At 50.4% G+C, this 23,119-nt stretch overlaps 1 protein-coding gene across 2 annotated transcripts; it reads right to left on the bottom strand.

The window, feature by feature from the left end:
• Window positions 1–173: 173 nt before the first annotated feature.
• On the bottom strand, window positions 174–22,676 carry TENT5C (terminal nucleotidyltransferase 5C). 2 transcript variants are annotated; one of them, XM_062192055.1, is made up of 2 exons: window positions 22,586–22,676; window positions 174–5,600 (listed from the first exon to the last, which is right to left on the bottom strand). In XM_062192055.1, the coding sequence occupies exon 2, from the start codon at window positions 5,572–5,574 to the stop codon at window positions 4,399–4,401; it is 1,176 nt and encodes a 391-aa protein (XP_062048039.1). In that variant the 5' UTR covers window positions 5,575–5,600; window positions 22,586–22,676; the 3' UTR covers window positions 174–4,398. The 2 variants fall into 2 exon arrangements, with proteins under 2 accessions (XP_062048039.1, XP_062048040.1); XM_062192056.1 differs by lacking the exon at window positions 22,586–22,676 and adding an exon at window positions 5,972–6,065.
• Between the last annotated feature and the right edge of the window lie 443 nt (window positions 22,677–23,119).

Here is a 23,119-nt window from a genome sequence, read left to right as displayed (position 1 = left end):
TATGCTTCCAGTGTAACCACACGTCCCTCCCCCTGGAGAAGCGCCACCTTTCAGAGAAGCATTGTGGGCTGATAATGTGAGAACTTCCCCTCTCCATTCAACGTTTCCTGAGACCGAACACAACTTCACCATCAAGGAGAAGCAAAGCAATGAGCAAAACTGACAATTTTTTTTTATTTTTAAATATACCTTTATTTCTCAAACTCAAAGCTTTATTTCATCAAGTTCTAACACATTGCATTGACAAGTGATTTCATCTGCATCAAGTCAGAAGGTTAGTGACCATTACCAAAGAGGACACCCCACACATCCTAGGCAATGCTAAGAAATTAATATCTCAAAGGCTACGCAAATATAGAACAAAAATCTTCTGATTTAGTCTAGTGGTATCTTTTCATCTAATTTAGAAATAGCTACTTTAGGAAAATTAAATTTTTACCATAAAAAAATCAGCTTGAGTTTTAAGAAAACACCACAGATCCACATCATAAGTTAACTACTTCCTCTTTAGTGGGTGGTCATTTCACCTTCCTATGCAAACACACATGAGAATCTGCACCAACTCCGACTAGCCCAGCCAAAACTCCAAGCATTTTCTTGTGCTTACACTTAAACTACTGTTTTAAAAAAGTGATAGGTAAACAAGATTTAGGCACTTGAACTCACAAAAAAGCCTCTTCTTTGCTAATTCTCACCTCAGGGGTCTCCAAATAACTCTGAAAAGGTGTCAGTTCCTTTTTGGACAACCTTCTCCTCAACACCTCTCCATTGGTCCTCTGAATCTAATGGATTGGAGTCGAGTATGTTCCAAAGTCAGCTGTGAAATTCTGGCCTCTGCCAATTCAGGATATAAAGCTCGCTTTGGACACTGGAAGTTTTTCAGCTTACAGGATCCAGCCAAAGAGTTCTCCCTAGGGAGATACCCAGGAATAATGGCCCTGGGGAGCATCTGGGTTTCTTTTCACGATTGGAAAGCTAAGCTTTAATTCACTCTCTGGAAGAGGACATTTGAGCTAAGAGTGTAGCAGCATCCTAGAGCAAGGCACCAGCACCAGGAAGTTCACTAGAAAGGAGTTATTCCTAAAGATCGGAAGTTGCTTTTGAGTGGCACCATTTCCCAAAGTTAACAAAAGCAGTACTGGTTAAAATCCTAACCTACCATGAAGGTAAGGGCTTAGTGCTAGAGGCTGCAAGGCAAACAGATTCAGGCTTTAGTGATTTTGATGAATGTACCACCACAAAACACAGGTTCACACACAGCTCTCAGGGACTCAAATCCCCAGGGAAAAAAACCAAACTTGAATGTCAAATCACATCTGTCTCACATATCAGGAACCAGGCATAGCCTCCTCTCTATAACTCACTCACCCCATCTGCCAGGCTCCCCCCGGGGTGGGCCATGCCACACCCTACATGCAAGCATCAGGATCTTCCACTGGAAGGCGTTCCTGATACAGAGTTTAGTTTCCACATAGAAATTGTTGAGTGAATAGCATCTTGTTGCCAAAGATTTCAGGGTGAGCTTAAAGACCCCTCCTATGTGCTCTCTTGCCAAGGAAAGAGCAAAAGGTGCCATTTCCATCTTGCTGCTGCTCAACCTGACTGCAAAAAGCAGGCTGGGAGAACAGGCTGCCTTCTTGCAGAAAACAGCTCAGAGTCCTGAAGCAAATGAGAAACTGCTTAAATTTAGATTAGAACTTGCACTTGAACTTTAGTGCCCTCTGCCACTGCCAAGTTTCATGTTACTCAATGCACAAAAAAAAAAAAAAAAAAAAAAAAAGGAACTACTGGACTCCGTACAAGTTCAGGGTATCTGGTGCTTGGCTGTGCAGTATGAAAGGCAGGTTTCAGCTAGTATTTCCAGACACCTGAAATTCAAGGTTACTAGACTATTCTGAGGCTAGCAACAGGCTCATAGGGCAGGTGGTCCAGGGATTGTGTGTTAAAATGCCGCTTTGGTCAGTATAGCTTTTTACCCTGAAGGTTCTAGAAAAACATGTCCATTGTCAAACTACAGAAATAGCTGAGCTGACTTAGAAAGGTCAGAAGAGATTCTACCGAGGCAGCCATCCTGAAGAGTTGGAAATGAACTGGGGGGCTGGGAAATTCTCACATTTGTGCCTCCCTTCATTCTCAAAGGAGGACTACTGCTACATCAGAAAAAAAAAAAAAAAAAGCAGAAAGATCTCGATGAACAAACTGGAAATTTAATGACTTCATAGAGTCCCTCTTACCCTGGTCCACAAAGCCTTCTAAGCAGAAGCAATACTGATTTCTGTTAGCAAGTACTGAATGTTGGTGGCTTCATCATGTTTCAAAGCTTTGGTTAAATACATCTGTCATTTTTGTGCAAATATGTTGCCACTTGACAGCAATGGCAGTTTTTTAAGGTCATGGGTGATCAGACAGTTTTCATAGCTGGGATCCCTCTTCATTGTCCCCCCTTTTAAAACTGGAGCAACCAGGTCCCCTCAAATATTGAGCTGACCTTTACTCAAAGCCAATGAGTTCAAATGTAACTAGGGCTCACAGGGAAACAGGAGCTGGTTCCAGTAAGAAGTGGCCTCTAGTCACCTAACGTAGCTTGGCATGGATGCCAGCTAATCAAGCCTTGGGGTTCAGTCATGTCTTTTGTTTAAGAGGACCAAGACATCAAATTCCAGAAGAAAAATATTTTTGAAAAAACGTAAACCACTCATTTTCTACTAAGAAGTTCTGCATTAAGATCCCTTCCTTGATTTAAGCAAGGAGAAAGCAATCACTTGGAGTTTTGGACTTTTATGGCCCCAGAAAAAACTAAAAACCAGGAGCATGGATTTAATTAAATCACCTTAGAACTCAAGCTCGCCGGCATTCTTGAATGTCTTTGCCCTTGACACACCAACATGATGCTTTCTAAGAGATCCCACAGGAAGTTTCCAAACACAGAATCCCTTATCTAAATCTACTGGCAAATGCAACAGTAGCCTAGAACTGTCCCATTTCCTAAGCTTGCTTTAGACTAGAGGTTAACACTGTTTTCCTTCTAAAGTGCAGAATATAAACAAGTACGGTCAAACGTCCCACAACAAGGAAGATCACTCTTCATTCACTCAACTCTTCCCCAAATACACTGGAATGATTTCAAGGAGCCTTGGGGGATTTGATGACCCCGAGGCCAAGACATAATGCTAAATCCCTACCTTCACGCACAGCATGGGACAGGTTAGATTCTAAAGTCATTCCACAGGTCACTCAGGTCTACTGAAATTCCTGAATTTATTTTCTGTCAAAAACACCCAGAGAAGGAAACCACTACTTTTGGGGTGGGGTAAGGTGGGGGGGGGGGTGTGAGAGAGAAAACACAAAAACCAAAAAATAGGCAAAGTACTCCAGAAAAAAAAATTAAACCAGCTTGTCATAATTGGAATGTGACCTAGATGGGTTTCCAATTAAAACATGGGAAGACCCTTCATGTCAGTTACTATAACGTCTCCAGACACAGCACAACCCTCAGTCGTAGGCAGAGCAAAACAGAAGTCAGCCACAACGGAGCCGATGAAGGGAAAGAGTGTCATTCCGAAAGAATTCCTTAAAGAAAGAAAACAAAACCCACGAACATTCATGTTTCCTATTTACAATCATCACCCCCCCACTACCACAATTCTACTTTAACATTAAATTCCATATTTTATTTTGTTTTCAAGTTACATTTCAAGAGAAGGTCCTTTTTTTTTTTATTTTCCTCAGCAATATCTCACAATTCCTTAAGATAGCACAGCATCTCAACCATAAACCACTTCCAACCAGATCTCAATTCTCCAGCTATTGGCTTTGGTTTATTGATGAACGAAATTCTCAGCTCTGCTGATGGGGACTAAACAGAAGCACTTTAAGTCCCTGAAACAAAACTTAAAGTCCCAAGAGCACCCTCGTGTTTACCATTTCCTGTCTGGCTAAATGGGTTCCAAGAGGAGAGACCGTGAGCACAACTTGTCGGTTAAGTACCCAGGACCCCAGGAGAGTGACCCCACGTGGCCTAGGCTCCAGGGAGAAGCCGCTTCACACTTCGCGTAGGCTGCCCGAGCTCTCCCGGTCTCCAATGATTGCACAGAGAGAGCTCAAATCCCCCCTTGCTCAGGATTGGGACGTGACGTGTGAGTGCATCTCTTGGAAAGATGTGGCTAGGTCACGCTTCCTATAGCAGGTTTTCCAAGGGGCACTGGAATACGGGTCCTTCTGGGTTTGGCTCATAACAGACTGCAGACCCATTCTAACTGGGTACACGAAGAAAAAAGAAAGCAGAATCCGAGCTGAGTTCCCCTTTAAAAGCCAAACACCTACGTCTAGGAGGAGGCTCCCCTACCTGAGAGCCCCTGCCCTGTTGGGTTCCCCCGGCAGAAGCCCTCGGTCTCAAGGTTAGTTACAGGGCAGCCAGGTCGGGTAAGGCTGGCTGTAGGTCACTGGAGGATGCGCCACGTAGTAGTTGTTGAAGTTGCCGTCGCTGACGTACGGAGCTGGCTGGTAGTAGCAGGTGACGTTGGTGGCGTTGGGGATGATGTTCTGCTCCGCCAGCACGCGCAAGGCCAGGAGGGAGATGAGGTTCAGGGTCTGTCTGCGCTCGTGCCCCATGAGGCACACGGTGCTCTCGTTCACCACCCTGCGGAGGATCATGAGGTAGTCGTACTTGCTTCTCTCTTCCTCGCCGAAGTGGTTCTGCAGGTAGGTCTCCAGCTTCCGCTGCTGCTCCAGGATGTCCGGGAAGTCGATGAAGAACCTGGAGCACATGTAGCGCTCCAGGGTTTTGATTTCCTCCTGGTCGGTGGGCCGGAAGTCCCGCACAAGAAGGTTGCTGTATTTGAGCAGCCCCCCGCCTCGGATCTCCTCGGGGTTCTTGGTGGCGATCAGTCTGTTCTGCAGGTGGTCGAAGGCTTCCTCGAAGTCCCCGTACACGCTCTCCCCGATCACCGTGGGGTGGAAGTGCTCAGAGATGGGGTTGCTGGAGCAGTCGTAGAAGAACAGCAGAGAGTCCAGGATGATTTGGAACGAGTCCACGCTGAACTCAAACTGCCGCCGGATGGAGTCGACAAACTTGAGCTCCACGTTCCGCCCGTTCTTGTTGGAGAGCGAGATGAGGCTCCAGCGGTCGGTGTCCGTGCACACCTTGACCAGCTTCTGCACGTAGGCCTCCTTCAGCGTGACCGGGCTGATCTTGAGCTTGTTCACGCCCTCCGGCAGGAAGTTGAGGAGGGAGCACAGAACCACGTCCCTGACCAGCTGAAACTCCACCTCGGTCGGAAGCGCCACGTGAAAGATCAGGTCCAGATCTTTGCAGCCCAGGCCGTTGTCTTTGACCAACACGTGGCCAGCAGCGGAGCCATTCAGCCGTACGTCCTGCACTTTGATGCCCGCCTCCTCCAGCTGGCCGCGGACGGTCTGCACGATGTCCTTCAGGGTTATCTCCAGGGTTGGAAAGTTGCCTCGGCCATGGATGGGGACGACCTCGGTCAGGACCTCATGCAGCCGGCTCACCTGCTCCCAGTTGAGCACGCTGAAGGACACGCAGTCCTTGGAGCTGCTGCTCTCCTCTGCCATCTCGGGGGACGTACTGGTCAGGGAAGCTGGAAGTGAGAAACAAGAGTTAGGATGCACTTGGACGTGGCAAAGCAGTTGGAGGGACTCAGAGAAGACAGGGAAGACAGTCATTCCTCTCCGAGCAGCTCCCTGTATGATGGCAACATTTAGTGCCTACTGCTCAGTGCTGCCCTGAGGTTTAAATGGGTTAAATACAAACAGAAGAGGCCTACAGAGAGTAAGGACAAGAACACACACTTACTCTGCACCGGTTTAGATAACTGGATGGATGATTTTTGCCAAGGGTTTTGCTTTTGCTGTTGCTGTTGGGCTTGTTTGTGCTGTGTCAGGTTAGGGAGTGGAGGGTGCTGGTTTGTGGGAAGGAAAGAAAGAATACTGACAAAACCAACCAACTAACCTCAATACAACACTGTTCAATACGGGTCCGAGGTGTTTTGTCAGACTTCCCTGTTTTCTATGGAAGTTACCTCTCCTGCTTTTGGCTCTCTGGCTCCATCTTGAACTTGCTGATACCTAGAACACACACACACACACACTTCGTTCAAGCCCAGAGAGATTTGGGTCAGCTATGTGGTGGCACCACCCTGCCCTGCAAGGGTGTTCTGCACAGGACACGGCAAACGTGCACAGAGCAGTGTGATCTCTCACTGCACTTTGGAGACTCGTACCCTGAAGATAGCTAAGGAGAATGAAGTTGGCACTGAGGACTAAGAGAAAAACAGCATTCCTCACACTGTGCTTGCTAGAACCAGAGTTTCCAAAGAACTTTCTACTCCACTGGACTTTCAAAAGAAATTAACCAATGAACCCTTCCTTGGGAATCCTAATGTATAAAAACAAACAACGGGGTAGCCATTGTGGCACAGCGGGCTGTCACTGCTTGGGGTGCCCACATCCCTTACTGGAGTGATGGCTTGAGTTCCAGCTACTCTGCTTCTGATTCAACTTCCCGTTAATGTACCTCTGAAGCAGCAGAGGAGATGGCTAAGGTGCCTGGCCCCCTGCTACCCATGTGGGAGACCCAGATGAAGTTTTTGGCTCCTGGCCTTGGTCTGGCCCAGCCCCAGCTGTAGCAGGCATTTGGAGATGGAACCATTAGACAGAAGAGATGAACATCTGTCTGTCTCTCCCTCTATATTATTCTGCCTTTCAAGCAGGTGCAAATAAGTAATCATCTAAAAAACCAAACATTATCAGTATATTTCCTACATACTAGAAAGCAACATGCCTTTGCATCCCCATGGGCCAAATACCCCCTAGATGGATATAAAAGCTAAAACAAAGGGTCCCAGCGCTGTCCTGATTTCACTGTGAATGGTTTTCCCACCCCATGGGCCTTTCTGACTTGCTACACACACACCAAATCCATCCCAATGACTTGTGCAGTTTCATTGTTCAAAGCTGCTACTTTCGAATGCGCTGCGGCGCACATTCTCCTGGGGTTCCCACATGGACTCTGGCCTTGCCTGACCACCAGGGCCTCCCCACACCTGCTCCTCAGTGTCCAGGCACTGCTGTGCATGCGGGGCTCCCTATCACAGGGGTGGGTAAGAACACAGGACATCATGTACCCACAGCAATGAACAGTGTGGAGAGAAAAACTCAACACAAAGCTAGAAGACAGGGAATCCCTTTCCTGGGAGTGACCAGGAAGAGCACAGTAGGACACATGTAGGGAGAGGGGACACAGGCAACAGAGGAGCAAGGTGTACTCCTGGCTGGTGGGAAAGCCACACAGGGCTGAGACCTGGCAAGTGCCCAGTATCCTCCTGTGCTCGCCTCGAGTCAGATCCTAGGGGCTCCCTAGGACGTAGCTAAAGGAACGTGAATCTGCTCCTAATGGGGTTTGAGCACGTGTTCAGTGAAGGCTCTAGGACATCAGGGGGTGAGCAGTCCCTTATTCTCCATAGAACACCAATGAAGGGGAAGATAAAAGTTTTCCCTCAAACTTTTTTTTAATTTTTATTTTTTTATTTATTTGACATAGTTAGACAGTAAGAGACAGAGAGAGGTCTTCCTTCCGGAGCTCTGCCGATCTGAAGCTAGGAGCCAGGTTCACCCCCCAAATGGCCACCATGCCGGAGCTACGCCGATCCAAAGCAGGAGCCAGGAGCTTCCTCCTGGTCTCCCACGTGGCTGCAGGGGCCCAAGCACTTGGGCCATCCTCCACTGCCCTCCTGGGCCACAGCAGAGAGCTGAACTGGAAGAGGGGCAACCGGGACTAGACCCCAGCGCCCATATGGAATGCTGGCACCGCAGGCGGAGGATTAACCAAGTGAGCCATGGCGCCAGCCCCTCCCTCAAATTTCTTTGGGCAGCATTCCAAAGTCCTCAGTTACTGAGAGCATCCCGCCTCTGCGCTCCTAAGTTATGGAGGCCAAGCAAAACCTGTGTTGAAATATTCCTGCATGTGATGGCTGGCACTCGGCTTGAAGACTGCCTGGGGGAGGAGGAGGTCTTCCTGTGTTCTTTGTACACTCGGCAGCTTTTGTGGCCCCTTTTATGATGAGCATACAGAGCACGTGTGCCGCAAACAATCCAATGTTGACAGAAAGCTCTGATCCTGGCCTTGCTTCGAGACGCAGTTAGACGACCTGTGATTTGGTGACACGGGTTTCTTCCAGGTATGTTGGTCCTACAGAAATACAACTAGCTTAATGCTGCCCATCACCTGTCGAGCTTGGGAGACTCAGCACCCGACAGAGACGAGAAATCACACAGCAACAGACACATAGCAGTGCCATCAATATGTGAGATACAGAAACAATTCTGAGTCCCCAGGAAGAACCACAATAACGCTGACAGAGGAGAATCACTGTGGGAATGGCCTTTGATAAATGCTTTTTTTTTTTTCTTTTTTAAGGAGTTGTTTAAAAAAAAAAGTGGTCATGTAGGGTTAAAGTCGGGAATATTCCTACTGGACAACAACAGTTCTTAACGGTAGAGGAGGGGCATTAGAGACCAAGGAGAATCCAGAAGCTATGACTTTTTCCTTTGTGAGGAAAAAAACCAACACACATATGCTTTTGGCTCTCTGTGACTTTTTTCACATATTTTAAAATCTGTACTTGTAGGAGATCCAGAGTTACAATCTGCTTTAGATGAGAATTTGTAAGGTGTATATGGAACGAAGGGTAGGTATGGACAGAAAAAATTATGAAAATTAGGAATGTTGTATCCTAACCTGGAAGGGATTCTACAAAATCACAATGACTGAAATAGATGTTATCAGCACAAAAAGACAGAACAATGGGACAGAATTTTTAAAACCTAAAGTCAGTCACATAAGAGGATCTAGTGATAACAACAGAGACATTTCAAAATAGTGAAGGGGAAAAGTCAGACATTTGGATAGTTATCTAAAAAAATAAGATAGATCCCTATCTCATGCTAAACTAAGAGATACACACACACACACACATATATATATATGCTTAGATCAAAGACATAAGTGTAAAACAGTGAGTACTAGAAAAAAAAGAATTTATATAGAGTAGGTAGTCCTTTCTAAATCACATAAAATCTAAGCGTCACAAAATCAATATATTTGACTATAGAAAAGTCAAAGTACCTGTTAACACACCATAAAGAAAGAAGGTATAACTGGGAAAATATTGGTAATGTCAGGGAAGGTGTTCATTTTCTCAATGAAAAAGGAGCTCCTACAAATCAGAAACACCAAAACCCTAGCAGAGAAAGGGCCAGGGACGTGACGAGTGACTCGGACACATTATGCACTTGACGTGAGATGGATGAACGGAAACCTCGGTGTACTCTGGCCACCTGTCCTAATGGCAAAGCTCAGTCGGTCTGGTTGTGTGGGGAAGATGAGCCCTCTGGCACTGTGCGCAGGGCCCTCTCTCGGGAGCATGGCACTCAAGTATGCACATGCTCCTAGTACCGGTACTTTGAGTTTTACCCCACAGGTATACTGGCAGGTACACACAAAGACACACATTGAAGAATTATTTATAAAGCTACAAGAATCCATTACTGGAAGATGGATAAGCGATTTGGTTGCAGAGATGCAACAGGACACAAATGCAGTCATTCAAGAGAATGGCGGCTGCTCTCTGTGTGAGGGAGAAATGCTCATCGAGACTCATTAGCAGAAAAGCTGGTGCTAAACTGGGTAAAAGCTTATGCTTAGATAAGCATATAAAACCTCTGGATGGATATACAAGAAGTAGTCAGCCTATATCAAATACCATCCTTCTAGTTTGGGGGACAGAAAAAAAAAGAACTTAGTTTTGAACATGGAACTTATACATGTATTAGTTGAAAGTAAGATCTTATGATTCATGTGCTAAGGTCTTTCCCTGATGAGCTTCTATTCATTGGCTCCATTATTTAATTTCTTCAATGCCCCTTCTTCCCCACAGCCCCATTCCCATCTCCAAGTGCTAAGGAAGTCAAATATACTGGTCTCTATGGGTGGGCAGGGGAGGGCACTGTGTTTTCTCAAGAATGCCTCGTGGTCAAGTTTCTATGTATCTACTCTTAAAAGATGCTGGTTGGTTGTTTAAAAATCTACTCTCTCGAAATAATGTAAAGCCATCTCATCTTGTCCCATTATGTTTATTAGCCAAAATGTTTTTTGCCCTTTCATAGAATTGATATTCCTCACTTCAAACATAAGATAGCAACCCTCCTGGTACTGTGGCTTACTGGCTACCGCAGTAAGAACTTTAATAAGCAAAATAAACATTTCTTAAGGAATCCAAAACTCATGCGGTTGGAAACCTCCTTGTCAACTTCTTCTCATACAAACAAGGGTACTTCAAAAAGTTTCACGGAAATTAAATTAGAAGGTAAATTTAGGGGCCAGTGCTGTGGTGTAGTACGCTAAGCCTCCACCTGCAGCGCTAGCATCCCATCTCGGTGCTGGTTCATGTCCCGGCTGCTCCTCCTCTTACCCAGATCTCCATTTATGGCCTGGGGAAGCAGTAGAAAATGGCCCAAGTCCTTGATCCTACATGAGAAACCGGGAAGAAGCTCCTGGCTTTAGATTGGAGTGATGCTGCATCCATACGGTGCCGGTTTGAGACCCAGCTGCTTCATTTGTGATCCAGCTCCCTGCTAGGTGCCTGGGAGAGCAGTGGAGGATGGCCCGAGTGCTTGGGCTGCTGTACCCTTGTGGAAGACCCAGAGGGTCCTAGCTTCAGCCTGGTCCAGTCCCAGACATTCTGGCCATTTGGGGAGTGAACAAGTGGATGGAAGCTCATTCGTCCTCCCATCCGTCCGTCCTTCCTCCCTCCCTCTCTTCCTCTCCCTCTCTCGCTCTCTCTCTCCTCTTCCTCCTCTGTATCTCTACCTTTCAAATAAGTAAAAAAATAAATTTCTTTTAAAAAAATGTTTATTTTGCTGCAAAAATGTTTTGACATCCATAGTTTTTTTTTTTCCACAGTATAGATTTTCCCTGAACTCTCTGGAGATCTTTTGTATGAATGGATTTCAAGATTTTTTCAACTCTTGGAGGAGAAATCTGCATCAAAGCAGAGTGTGAGACATGACAAATGCCAAGTCCATGGTATGGTTTCTAATTCTCCCAATCTGCCATCATTTGGATAAAGAGGAGTTCAACTCATGGAAGATACACATTCAGGCCTGGCTCACATGAAGTGCTCAACTCAGAGAACTTAAAGAAAGTCAAGTGCCTCTTAAAAAGGAGTTCCTCAGGGCCAGCATTGCAGCACGGTGAGTAGAGCCGCAGCTTGTGATACCAGCATCCCACATCAGAGCACTGATCTGAGACTACTTGGGGAGTGAACCCGGGATAGAAGATGTGTGTCTCCTTCTCTGTCCCTGCCTTTTAAATTAAAAAATCTTAAACACACACACACACACACACACACACACGAGTTCATTTTCCCTCATTCATCCACACAATTTTCACATACCAAGAGCTCATTTTCAAGTTACTTACACGAACACTGATATTACCAGAAAAGAATCCAAGTGAGAGGCCCTCATTGCTTAGATCACACCAGAGCTTTGCTTAACAGTGTTAAATTAACCACTTTAAATCAACACTGATGGAATCCCCACAGAAAAGAATCACATGGAGCACACATTCCGAACTCGTGAAAGGCCTGGTGACAGGCAAATTCTAGCTGGCAGCATTGACAACATAGTGGCGAGGAAACAAATTGATCTGAAGCTCGTGTTTGGTTTCCCTGCTGCTGGCTCAGAAACACAGGCTCTGCATTTGGGACAGGTGAGAATAATTGTCACTGATTTGAAAATTCAGGCACCTTTGGCTAAGTCAGGAGGAGCACCTGCCTGCCCAGGTCAAGCTACGTGATCTTCTCGAAGGTTTAATTGCTGAAGAACTCTCCTGGGGATTCTTGAACACCCTTTTCTCTGTCACCTGGCTGCAGCAGGAGGTAGACTACACACTTTGGAAGAAAGCAGGTCTCCAGAGAAGGCAGCAAAAGCAGAGAGGAAAAGACAAGCCAGGCCTGACGATTAAACCAAGCCCAAGGACAAAGTCAATGTCAAACGTACGTTAAGATTTCCCACCAGCTGGGATAGAGCTGCACAAAGCAGGCTGATCGGAAAACCCGTGTTTGAACCCTAATAGGAAGGAGAGACTCTCTCTAGGCCTGCTATGCAGCTTATCTAGCTCCCTGGACTGACCAACTCCACAGACAGGGGACAGAGGCTGTGGCGCAGGGGCAGATGCACAAGCTGGAGATCAGAATACTAAGAGCATTCGTCATTCTTGCATGCAGGTCTTAGGTCAAATCAACATTGACTCCTGCTCTGTGAGGCAATGGTGATGGCTCAAGAGGTTGGGTCCCTGCCGCTGCGTGGGAGATCTGGATGCTGATTCCAACTCCTGGCTTTGGTCTAGCCCAGCCCCAGCCGGGAGCTCGCCCTCCCTCCCTCTGTGTGTGGAGAGGTGCTTCTTTCTGGGTGTGTGTTTCTGTACCTCTCTAGGTCTCTGCCTTTCAAAAGAAACAATAAATAAATACAAATGAATACAGTTCTTTGGGGACAAAATTTCCTTTCACATGGGCCTTCCTACTAAAGCTTTCCAGTCCAGGGTCAAAGAGCCAGCTACGGGCAGTAGACTAAGCCTGGTCCCAGGCTGTGCATCCATGGGACAAAGACACCTGCCACCCCTGGCGGCAGCCGAGAGGGGCCCCCTATGCCTGCGGGTCTTCCCACACACCTTCCACACAAGCTTGGTGTGAGCCACCTCACACCGACTGCCACGCAGTCCTCACAAGCACCCTGAGGACGCTACGACTGCCCCTTTCCCACAGGTTCAGGAATAAGGTTCAGAAAGGATCAAGTGCATCGACCCCAAGTCCTCAAGCCCAGAGCCAGTGCCCTAAGTCTTGGAGCTGGTGACTCCTTCCACTCAGTGAGATAGGTATGGAGGATGGCAAACAAATGACACTAACCCACACGTGCCCTGGGATGCCTAGTCCTCACTGCTCCTGGAGTGGTCTTTTCTAAAATGGAGCTGTCATTGGTGCCACCCAAAATAAGGGAAAAGCAACCTTCTGCTATCTATAAAACTATTGCCCCTTGCCTCCATCATACACACCAAAGACAGCCTGGTGACAGTCAGTCACCCTTCATTGCCTACTTCTGTGCAAATCCTAAGTAAGCGAAAGATGCCAACGGGGTTTGCAGGCACCCTGAGAGACACGGGGAAGATGCACCGGCAATGCTGTGTGCAATTCCTGCTTCTTAACGAGGCTGCACACCAGGGGTTTTGTAACAAACAGCTAGTCCTGCCCACATCCTTGTCCCACGGGGTTCATGCTAGCACAGATGGCATTAGGCTGAGCCCTCCAAAAGCTCTGAGCATGGTAGCATCCATGGTCACGGCCAGGGAAGGCCTACCGTCCCACCATGAGCTGTGACAACCCACGTCCCAAACGCCCAGGGAGGCACAATGCTGATGGAGCTCTACCTGGAACAATGGCTTCGTTCCTACAAACACTAAGGGGAGTGGGGTACCATGATGACCCCTTTGCAGATGAGGAAACCTGGGAATGGGAAAAAGACAAACAGAGGACTGGCCAATTGGAAGTTGTCCAAGGACACACGGTCAGTGCAGGGATGGCGTCCGAGAGGCTTGCTGGGAGGCACATGGCTTTGGTGTCTGTGTTGAGTGGGAAAAGGCTCTGAAGGAAAGCTGGCTGCTCAGGTAGTCTTTGCAAGGAAGTGGCAAGCAGCAGAAACAAGAGGGGGATGGGGACGGAGATGTTTAATGAGAGGGTCACTGGGAAGGGCTCAATGGGCTAAAGCCATGGAGTGCGGTAAGTCAGACAGCACCAGCAGATGCCGAAGTCTCCAATGGCTGTCCCCACCCAAGCTCCCTCTCAAAGCCATTACGGATTTTACAGTCATGCCACTGCTATGAAGGAGCAATGGCTGGGGGGTGCAGGCCCAGGATCCCACGGTGCTGGCTGGCTGGCTCGCCTGGCTGCAGGGTCCAGAAAGGAGAGCGCCCAGGAGTGCAAGGAGCCGGGAGAGTCAGCGAGCCGAGCAAGCCTTACGGGAAAGCAGCGACGGCACAGGAGAAGTTGTTTAGGAATGGGCTGATCCTAATCAGGAAAACTAAGACAGCTGCCTGGCTGGGCTTGGCTCCCGCGGCTGGGAGATCAGCAGTGTCGATCTGCTGACAAAGCCACAGCGCAGGACGCTCTACAGAGAGCAGGGCAACCTTCTCGGCTCAGAGAAGCCATAACCTGACGGCGGATACTGAGGCACTGTGGGGACACCTGCAGAAGTGACCAGCCCAGGAAGCAGAGCTGGAGCAAAACAGAAAACAGAAATGGCCTGCAACTGACAGCTGGACTGGCAAATGCTGAACTGCAGACTGAACACCTGTTACTTTCTCCACCTGCATGGAGTTTGACCCTCGAGATTCTTTCGGCCACAAGAGAAGGGCCGGGCGCTGTGAATGACCACGGGCACGGGCCCCACTGCTTGACAGAGGCAGCAGCAGATAAGGGAGCAGACACAGGAAAGCCAGGGTCGATGTAGACTGGACCTGTTCAAGAGACAGCCTCCTTCTGCTCCTTGAACGTCTTGGAGGGTGAAGGCCCAAAGTTATCTAGGACCTGGGGGCAGCCTGGGGAAGCTTTTTGTCCTCACCAGGGCTGGGATCCAACACCAAGGAGAGGGCCACACTCTGGAGACTCCTCCACGCCTCCCCCTCACCCCGCCACACATTCAAAAGTTACAGATAACAGAGGCACACACGTGTGTTTCATGTACACCGAGTTAGAGCTTAGATTAGTAGACGGCCCAAGGTAACCGAACCAGACAAAATGATTTTGTTTGCTCCCAAGAAGTTATTTTTACATTGGCCCACTCAAATACCCACAACACGTTCTGCCTCCACTCACAGAGACAACCCTTCCATGCCAGAATTGTAAACCACCTCTAAGTCAAGGCACAACCCCTCCCCCCAGATGGCCTTTTCTCACGCTCAGCTCGGTCACATTCAGCTGGAGGTATCAGTCGATTTTTCTCAGGGTTGTCAACAGCCTCCCAGCCACTGCTGTTGACTAGACTCAAAAAATTTGGTTAGATTCCCACGGCAGAGCTCTGGACGGAAACCGAGGTGAGCCACAGAACAGAGCGGGGTGCCCCTCGCCAGGCTCCAGGCTCTCAGGGTCACAGGAGGGGGACTCCCGAGCTCTCACTTGCCACTAAGGCCCACGAGCAGTCTGAATGGTTATCAGTGACCGGGCTCTAGCCACACACGCCTGCCCGCCTGATGACGATGACAACTCCCAGCAGAAAGCTTCTTCCCACCTTGCAAAATAGGATGTCTGGGCAAGTGTGGGCGGAGAGATAAGGCTGGGAGAACTAACACTGTGGTTGCAAAACCAGCCCCAAACCAGAATCAAAACACTGGCCAGTTATTACCGCAGGCAAGTGCAAGTGCTGAAAGAATACCCTGGAGCGGCTGCAAATGCCCATACCAACACCATCGCAACCAGACAGCTTTCAGTGGACGCTCAGCATAAAAGCGCTGGTTTTCTTCCCCGACATTTCAGCCTTCAGTGTGACACACACACACACACACACTGGAAAGAAGCCTGGCCCCCAATCCAATGCTTCTCTCCAGATCAGCAATGTCACTGGTCTGAACTTAAAGACTTTCCCAAACAGAGCCAGCCCTTTTGTTCTAGAGACAGACGAGAGGGAGGAGAATGGGATATTCGTGGAGCCACAGGGTTTAAGAGCTAACAGTCAGCAGAGTTCAAAGGTTTCATCCACAGGCTACCTGGCCATCTAACTCTCAGGCTTAGAGCCTCAGACGGTGGCCGGTTGTCCCAAAGACTGCAGCTGGCTAACAGTCCTGTCTAGTCACGGCAGCATCCCTGGGCCTTATCAGGAAAGGGACAAACAACTCCTGGGTTACTCAAAGGCAGCATTTATCACGGTTTGACACATGGACACACCCGAGGCACAAGTGCCCAATCGTGAGCTGACCTCAATTCCAGCGCGGACACTACTTCCGCAGGCAGTTTCACGGGGTTTGTGTTTTGCTTGAGGGTTAACAATCATGCAGCAGCAGTCCTGACCTCCAGGTTCTCAGCATGGAAGTGGCCCGAGGGGCTCAGAGGCTCAGAGGTCCCACCGACAACATTAAAATGAGGCTAATAGAAATTTGGGTGGGTGGTGTTAACAGGAAGGAGCAAACCACACGGTGGTACCTATTTCCACACCAACTATACCCGAGGCGGTCAAACCACTTTGTCTTTGGTGTTCAAACATGTGGAGGCACTGGTCATGCGTGCACTTCCTGATGATGACTGCAAATGAGCATTTACCAAGCAATTAGTGTGTTACTGTCACTAGGTCTCTCCTAAGTACCTTTTACTTGAAAGTCACTTCCTTTTGCATTTCCATTCAAATGTTAAGTGTTGATCAAATTTAACTGTTTGGCATCCTAGGTTCCCTGCCAGTCTCAGAAAATTTTACCCACACTCCTTTGAAGCCACATTCCTTATAGCTATCCTTTAAAAAGCTAACAGTAACAGAAGGAGCACCAGACCAGGAATCAAACATGCTGTAGTTTGGTGTCCAGTCTGACTCAGAGCGGATGAGTGTCAGTAAGTCAGCAACGGTGGCCCAACTTTCTGGTATTCGTTCACTATCTGAGTGCTGCCTCCATTCCGAGCACCGTTCTAGGAGCTCATGATACAGCAGCAAGTCAGAAACAAAGACCCCTGCCCTTGGAAGGCTTGCATCGGCTCATTCTCTCTTCCCAGGACTCCGGGCTGTTGAATTCGTGACTCCTACGTACACATGTGGAATCAGAATTTGAGACTAAAATGTTTTTATACCATCTAGACCTTGGCTGCCAATATGATAGCCATGAGCCTTGAAATGCAGCAGGTCCAAATAAGTGCAGGGGCCGGCGCTGTGGTGTAGCAGGTAAAGTCACTGCCCGTAGTGCTGGCATCCCATATGGGCGCCGGTTAAAGTCTCAGCTGCTCCACTTCCAATCCAGCACTCTGCTATGGCCTGGGAAAGCAGCAGAAGATGGCCCAAGTCCTTCGGCCTCTGCACCCATATGGGAGACCCGGAAGAAGCTCCTGGCTTCAGATCAGTGCAACTCCAGCCGTTGCAGCCATCTGGGGAATAAACTAGCAGATGGAAGACACCTCTCCCTTCCTCCCTCGCTCTCTAACTCTGCCTTTCAAATAAATAAATAAATCTTTAAAAAAAAAAAAAAAAAAAAAAACCAGGCCGGTGCTGTGGCTTAACAGGCTAATCCTCCGCCTTGCGGCGCCGGCACACCGGGTTCTAGTCCCGGTTGGGGCGCCGGATTCTATCCCAGTTGCCCCTCTTCCAGGCCAGCTCTCTGCTATGGCCCGGGAAGGCAGTGGAGGATGGCCCAAGTCCTTGGGCCCTGCACCCGCATGGGAAACCAGGAGAAGCACCTGGCTCCTGGCTTCGGATCAGCGAGATGAGCCGGCCGCAGCGGCCATTGGAGGGTGAACCAACGGCAAAAAGGAAGACCTTTCTTTCTGTCTCTCTCTCACTATCCACTCTGCCTGTCAAAAAATAAAAAATAAACAAGTAAAATACACATTAGATTTCAAAGACTTGGTATGAAAAAATAGAAAATAGCTCATTTATATTTTTATATTCAAATCACAGTATTTGACATGGTAGGTTAAACAGACCAAGTAAGATGAATTCCACAACTACTGGAAGGTTCACCGTGCTTCTCCTGTTTCTATTGGTCTAGATGATTGCCCTTATTACAATGAAGACAGGGAAGCTTGAAGAGCCAAGAGTTCTGCCGGGACCAGAACCCAGGTCTCCCCACAACTGAGGGCAGCCGACAAGGCAGCAAGGGGGTGAATAAAGACTACAAAGGGCCTGGGCAGGGGAGAAGCAGCCGTTACGTGATGTGAGGTTCCCAGCACACGGAACCAGAGCTAGTTCCTAGCTGAGCAACCCTGGCAAGCAGCCAGACACAGTGCAGGTGCTCAGCTGGCAATGCCTTTCACCTCCACCCCTGGATCAGCACACTTACAAAAAGTGACTCCATGTGATTGACAGACAATGCAACATCCCCAGCACCAGGCAGCTGCCGGAGACCTAAACGCTCATCTTGGACTCTGGCAAGCAGAGGGCAGGGATCAACAGAGTGTGTGTGGGTGAGGGGTAGGCAGCCGGGCCAGGTGGAGTGCTGCCTTCTCTCCTATCCATGTAAGGGCTAAGCAAGTGGAGAGGGCAGGGTTCATGCATCACTTTCTCCTCAATAAGTTCTTATGGAGGAGGTGCTAAACACGGACACAGGTAAGGGACTTTTTGTGCTCATCTTATGGAAGACAAAAACCAGAAAATCAGGTGCCAGGCACAACGGTACAGAAGTAGTACTGCAGAGGAGAGGCAAGGGGACAGGAGCCATGGCTTAGAAGCCTGTGCGAAGGGCCCAAAGCTGACCCCCATCACATCTGGGGAGGAAGGGGGAGTGGGTACTCTGCAGCTGGGGGGGGGGGGCAGGCACAAGACTGGACAAGGGAGGTCAAGGCAAGAGTGAGAAAGAGATGGCTCTGATAAAGGAGGCTCTGCGTTATGAGGAAGGGCAGCCCCCTTGAGCGGCTGCAGAGGGTCCTGGGAGCCTGGGATAGTGGAACCGGCCAGAGGCAGAGAGATGTGCTGGGCCAGTGTTCTCAGCAGGCAGCTGTCCATAGGCCCCTAAACCAGGTCAGTGATGACAGTGGGAAACCAAATATAAAAGAGAGAAAGCATCAGCAGAACGAGCAACTGAGTGAACGTGGAGAGAGACAGAAAGGCTGATCGAGCCCTGGGCGGCTGGGGGCGGGATGGCCCGGGAAGGTTTCAGGAGCCTCAGCTGTTGGCCAATTAGCAGTTCTCGGCCCTGGGCGCCAGACCTATACCCATGAGGCCTCCAGGAAACCAAGACCCAGAAACTGCCCTGCACTTTAGGCTGGGGGCTTTGGGTCCAAAAAGGCTCCCTCCCATACCTCGGCCCACCAGGAAGACGCCCACCTAAAGCACGCCTCCTACTCCGACAAGGAATGGCAGGGGCGCGCCCACAATCCACACGACGACACGGGCAGGCTGGGGTTCTCAGCAAGCATGGACTTCCCCCACTGCCACTGACTGCAGCTCACTAACGAGGGGAAACCGAGCAGCTCCAGGGCGGGATTGAAGTCAACCCAGCTCCTCTCGCACAGCGGCCCGCGTGGAGGCTTCCGCAGGCCCTCGCATACCATTGCCTTGGCCTCCACCGCACCTGGCACAAAGCGCTGCCTAGGAAGCACTTAACCACTTACTGCCTCCAGCACTGCGATCCAAGAGGAAACGCTGCACACTCGAGTGACCAAGCCTCCAAAAGGCTCTGTGGCTAAAAAACATCCCACGCGGGGGGTTGCTTAACAGCAGCAGTTATTTCTTCATATTCGTTCTTTCCTGTTGTTCCAAGAAGCTCCGCAAACAGTTTTAGAACAGGCTCCGGGGGCCAGCTGCACACGATCTATTCATTGGAAACAATTCACAAGGCTCCCATACAGAGTTGGGCTATGTAATGACAATTCTCCCTCCAAGCCATGTACATTCCAAACACAAGCTTACTTATGCAGGCAACGAAAGAGTTAAAAAAAAAAAAAAAAAGAGCACACTTCAGTCCCGGAAATATCATAAGATTATCAGCACTGTTGATGTGCCCCAGTGGCTTTACAGATGGGAATATTTCTCTGAATTACAAAGGTGCCTGCTTCTTCGTCATACGACTGATGACATTCAGTGTGCCACAGCCTATGCACCAAGACCGCAGAAGGCATTATTCTGCGCTGCCCTGCTGACTTCAGTGACAACACAGCAAGGCAACAGACTTTAGCCACACTCACGGTTTTTCCAAAGTGACACTTTAGACTCTGCATGGCTCCTTGTTAACCACAAAACTCTGTCTCTCTCTTTCACACACACACGAGCGATACAACTCCAAGTCAGGTGCAACACCAAGAAACCCAAACACAACAACTTTAGTTTAATTTAACTCAGGGAACTAGGCCTGGGCTGCCTCATCCTCCCGCAGTGATGAACAAGGTTGAGCACATCCATTCAGAACTCCTGGGTTGTCCTCCTTCCCCAGCTGACTCCGTGAATACAACATATCCAAGATGAAAGGGGAGGACCCCGGTACTACCTACTGAAGCAGGAAGAAAAGAAATGTTTTCTCATTGTGTCTCAAGTGTGTCCAGTGAATAGTAAGAACAAGGGCACGATGGTGCACTTTTAAATTATCTTTGTTGCCAGGCTGTTCCTTGGACTTTCAGAAGCATGAGGAATTCTCTGTTCTGATGGGTTGTGCAGGATGTACATGGTCTGCCCTGACCTTGAACACAGGGCAGGATGGCTAAGTATGTGCACTGTTGGGAGATAGGGCTGGGCGGGGGAGGCAGGGACTCAGGATGGGATAAGGTGACTCCTGGGGTAGCAGGACAGCTGGAGAAACTAAGCAGGGAGAGCTGGTGCTCAATCAATAACACTCATTCTGTAACACACACACACTAAACAAGTAAACAAACAAAAACCCAGCCAGGCCCTTTCCTTCAGAGGTGCATGAATTTAATCTCTGGATACATGGCTGCTACTGTGGAACAAACTCCTCTTTTTAGGAAGAGCATGGCTGTTAGTTCTGTGTGCACACACCAAGTGACTTATGAAATTAGGGACCTTCCTTTGGTAACTTAGAGGCCTCCTGATAGACTTTTTTTTTTTTTTTTTTTAACTGTGATGTTCTGGGGACACCTCCTGCAGTTCCCTGAATAATTACACACAATATACCAAAATCTTCTCTCCAAAAACTGCTGAGAAGACAGGAGCAAGTGTATACTTCAACAGACAAGGTTTCAGGGACCTGAAGTACAGGAAGCTTCACCCCAGAGATCATGTTTTGCTTTTTTTTCACTTGCAAAGCAAGAATGTCAAAGGACAGAACCACCACTGCCCCAGCCCAGACTGCCTGCCTCCCAGCCAGCAACAGAGAAGTCAGCATTTTAGTCCCCACCCTGCCCCCCACAACTGCAGGGTCTACGGGGCGGGGTCCAAGTCGGGCTGGAAGACACGGGGCAATTCTTGGTAAGCTCCTCCACCAGCTCACGGTGCCTGGCTGCCTGCCTGGCTTGCTTCCTTGCCAAGTTACTCACGTTGAAAGGTCGGTGCAGCCAACAATGGCCACCCTCATCCTCCCAGGAGGACAGCCAGGAGGATTTAATAATCTGAGCTTTCCGTCCTGGGGTGCTTCAGTCCCCCAACCCCCTACCCACCATCCTGAATGCCAAGTGGTTACAATACAAATGCTTACACACATAGTCTTTATAGAAATGGGTTGCAAGTGCGCTTCCAGCACTTCGCTGTACTCTTGTCATACAAGTGGTTTTTTTTTTTTTTTTTTTTTTTTTTTTTTTTTTTTTTTTTTTTTGGAAAGCAGATTCCCACTTAAAGAGCTGGTCAGAGCCTGCAGAAGCTTCTCTGGGCACACGGGGAGCCGTCCCTCTCGGTCCGGCTCAGCCCCAACAGCCGGCGCCACGGACGACCGGCGCGTTTCTCCAGGAAGCCTCGCTCACTCCGAGGAAGCACGCTCGGGTCTCCTCGCTGGCGCTCGCGGCCTCAAGGCGGACACCTGGACTCCGCAGGTTCGTCGCTCTCCTTCGCGTCCCGAGATCTCAGCGCCAGGAGCCCGGGACGGGGACACCACGCGGGGCCCACGCGCCTCCAGGCCAGCCGCTGCGCCGCTATCCAAGCCCGCCAGACCCGTCGGGGCTTCCCGCCCACGCGGTAAGCGAGTTTGGTTTCCCAAAAGGGGGAAGAATTGGGTCCCGCAGACACTTTCCGAGAGACACGCGCGCACGAGCGCCTCGCTCGGCTCCTGGGCTGCCCTCGGGGTGTCCACGGCGGACAGCGAGTCCACCGACAGTCAAGGCTGTCCCGCCCCTCTCCGTACAGCCCACACCCTGGCTCTGCGCCCAGGCAGCGCCCCGCCCCTGCCCGCAACTTGCAAGCCCCGGACCGCTCCGTCTCCAACTGCGCCCGGCGGAACCGCCGCGTTCGAATTCGCGCTCGGCCCGCCGGAGCCCGCGGGAGCGTAGGGGCGAGCCCGAGACCGCCAGCAAGGCCAGTGCGGCGGGGCCTCGGAGCGGGCCCGGAGCGGGCCCGGAGGCGCTCTCGGCGCACTCCCGGCCTCCCTGCCTGCGCCTGCCCCGCGGGACGCGCCGAGCAGGAACTCGCTCCACTTTGCCAAGCCCCGGCCGCCGTCTCCGGAAAGTTGTAGCCTTCTTTCTTCCCCCGGGGGCGGGCGGCCGAATCGTGGAGGGAGCAGGAGGCCAAGGCAGCCCAGGACTGGGGCACCTGTCCGCGCCTCCACTTCGGCCCCCGCTCCCCGCACCTGGCTCGCTAGGGGCGGACCCCCGAGGGCCGAGCGTGCGGCTCACCCCGGCCGCCGCGGCACCCGCGCAGCTTGGGAGGAGGGGGCTCGGGGACTCACCTGGGCGGTGGAAGAGGCGGCGACAGAGGCAGGTCCTTGGCGCGGGCAGCCCCCAGCAGGAGCGGCGCGGTCACTGCAGCCCCCAGGCAACGGCACAGAGTGAGCCGTCCAGCCGCCGCCCCCTCCGTTCTTATACGGCCTGGCCACGCCCCCGCCCGCCGCCGCGGCCGCCGGGCCCCCGCCTCTAAGCCTGCCCTCCTGGGGGAGCCAGGGGCGGGGCGGGGCCGGCGCAGGCCCTCGGGAGGAGTCGGCCGCGCGCTGACGGCGGGGGCGGGGCCGGCGCTGCCCTCTGATTGGCCGCTCGGGTGAATGGTTGCCGAGAGACGAGTAAATCTTCTGCGGCGGGGAGGGGCGGGGCGCGGCGGCGGCAGCCTTGCGCAGGCGCAATAGAGAGGGGCTGTGTCTGCTCCCCTGACTTCGGCGTTTGCCGGGACGGCTCTCTCCTTTCTGCCCTTCCCCTCGCAGGGTAACTCGACCCTACCCCCCCCCCCCCAGCCTAAGCTTCTCCCGTCTCCAGTCCGGTCCCTTGCAGCC

Source organism: Lepus europaeus, chromosome 5 (assembly GCF_033115175.1).
Source record: "Lepus europaeus isolate LE1 chromosome 5, mLepTim1.pri, whole genome shotgun sequence".
Lineage (NCBI taxonomy): Eukaryota > Metazoa > Chordata > Mammalia > Lagomorpha > Leporidae > Lepus > Lepus europaeus.
This window is presented reverse-complemented; position numbering and strand designations above follow the sequence as displayed.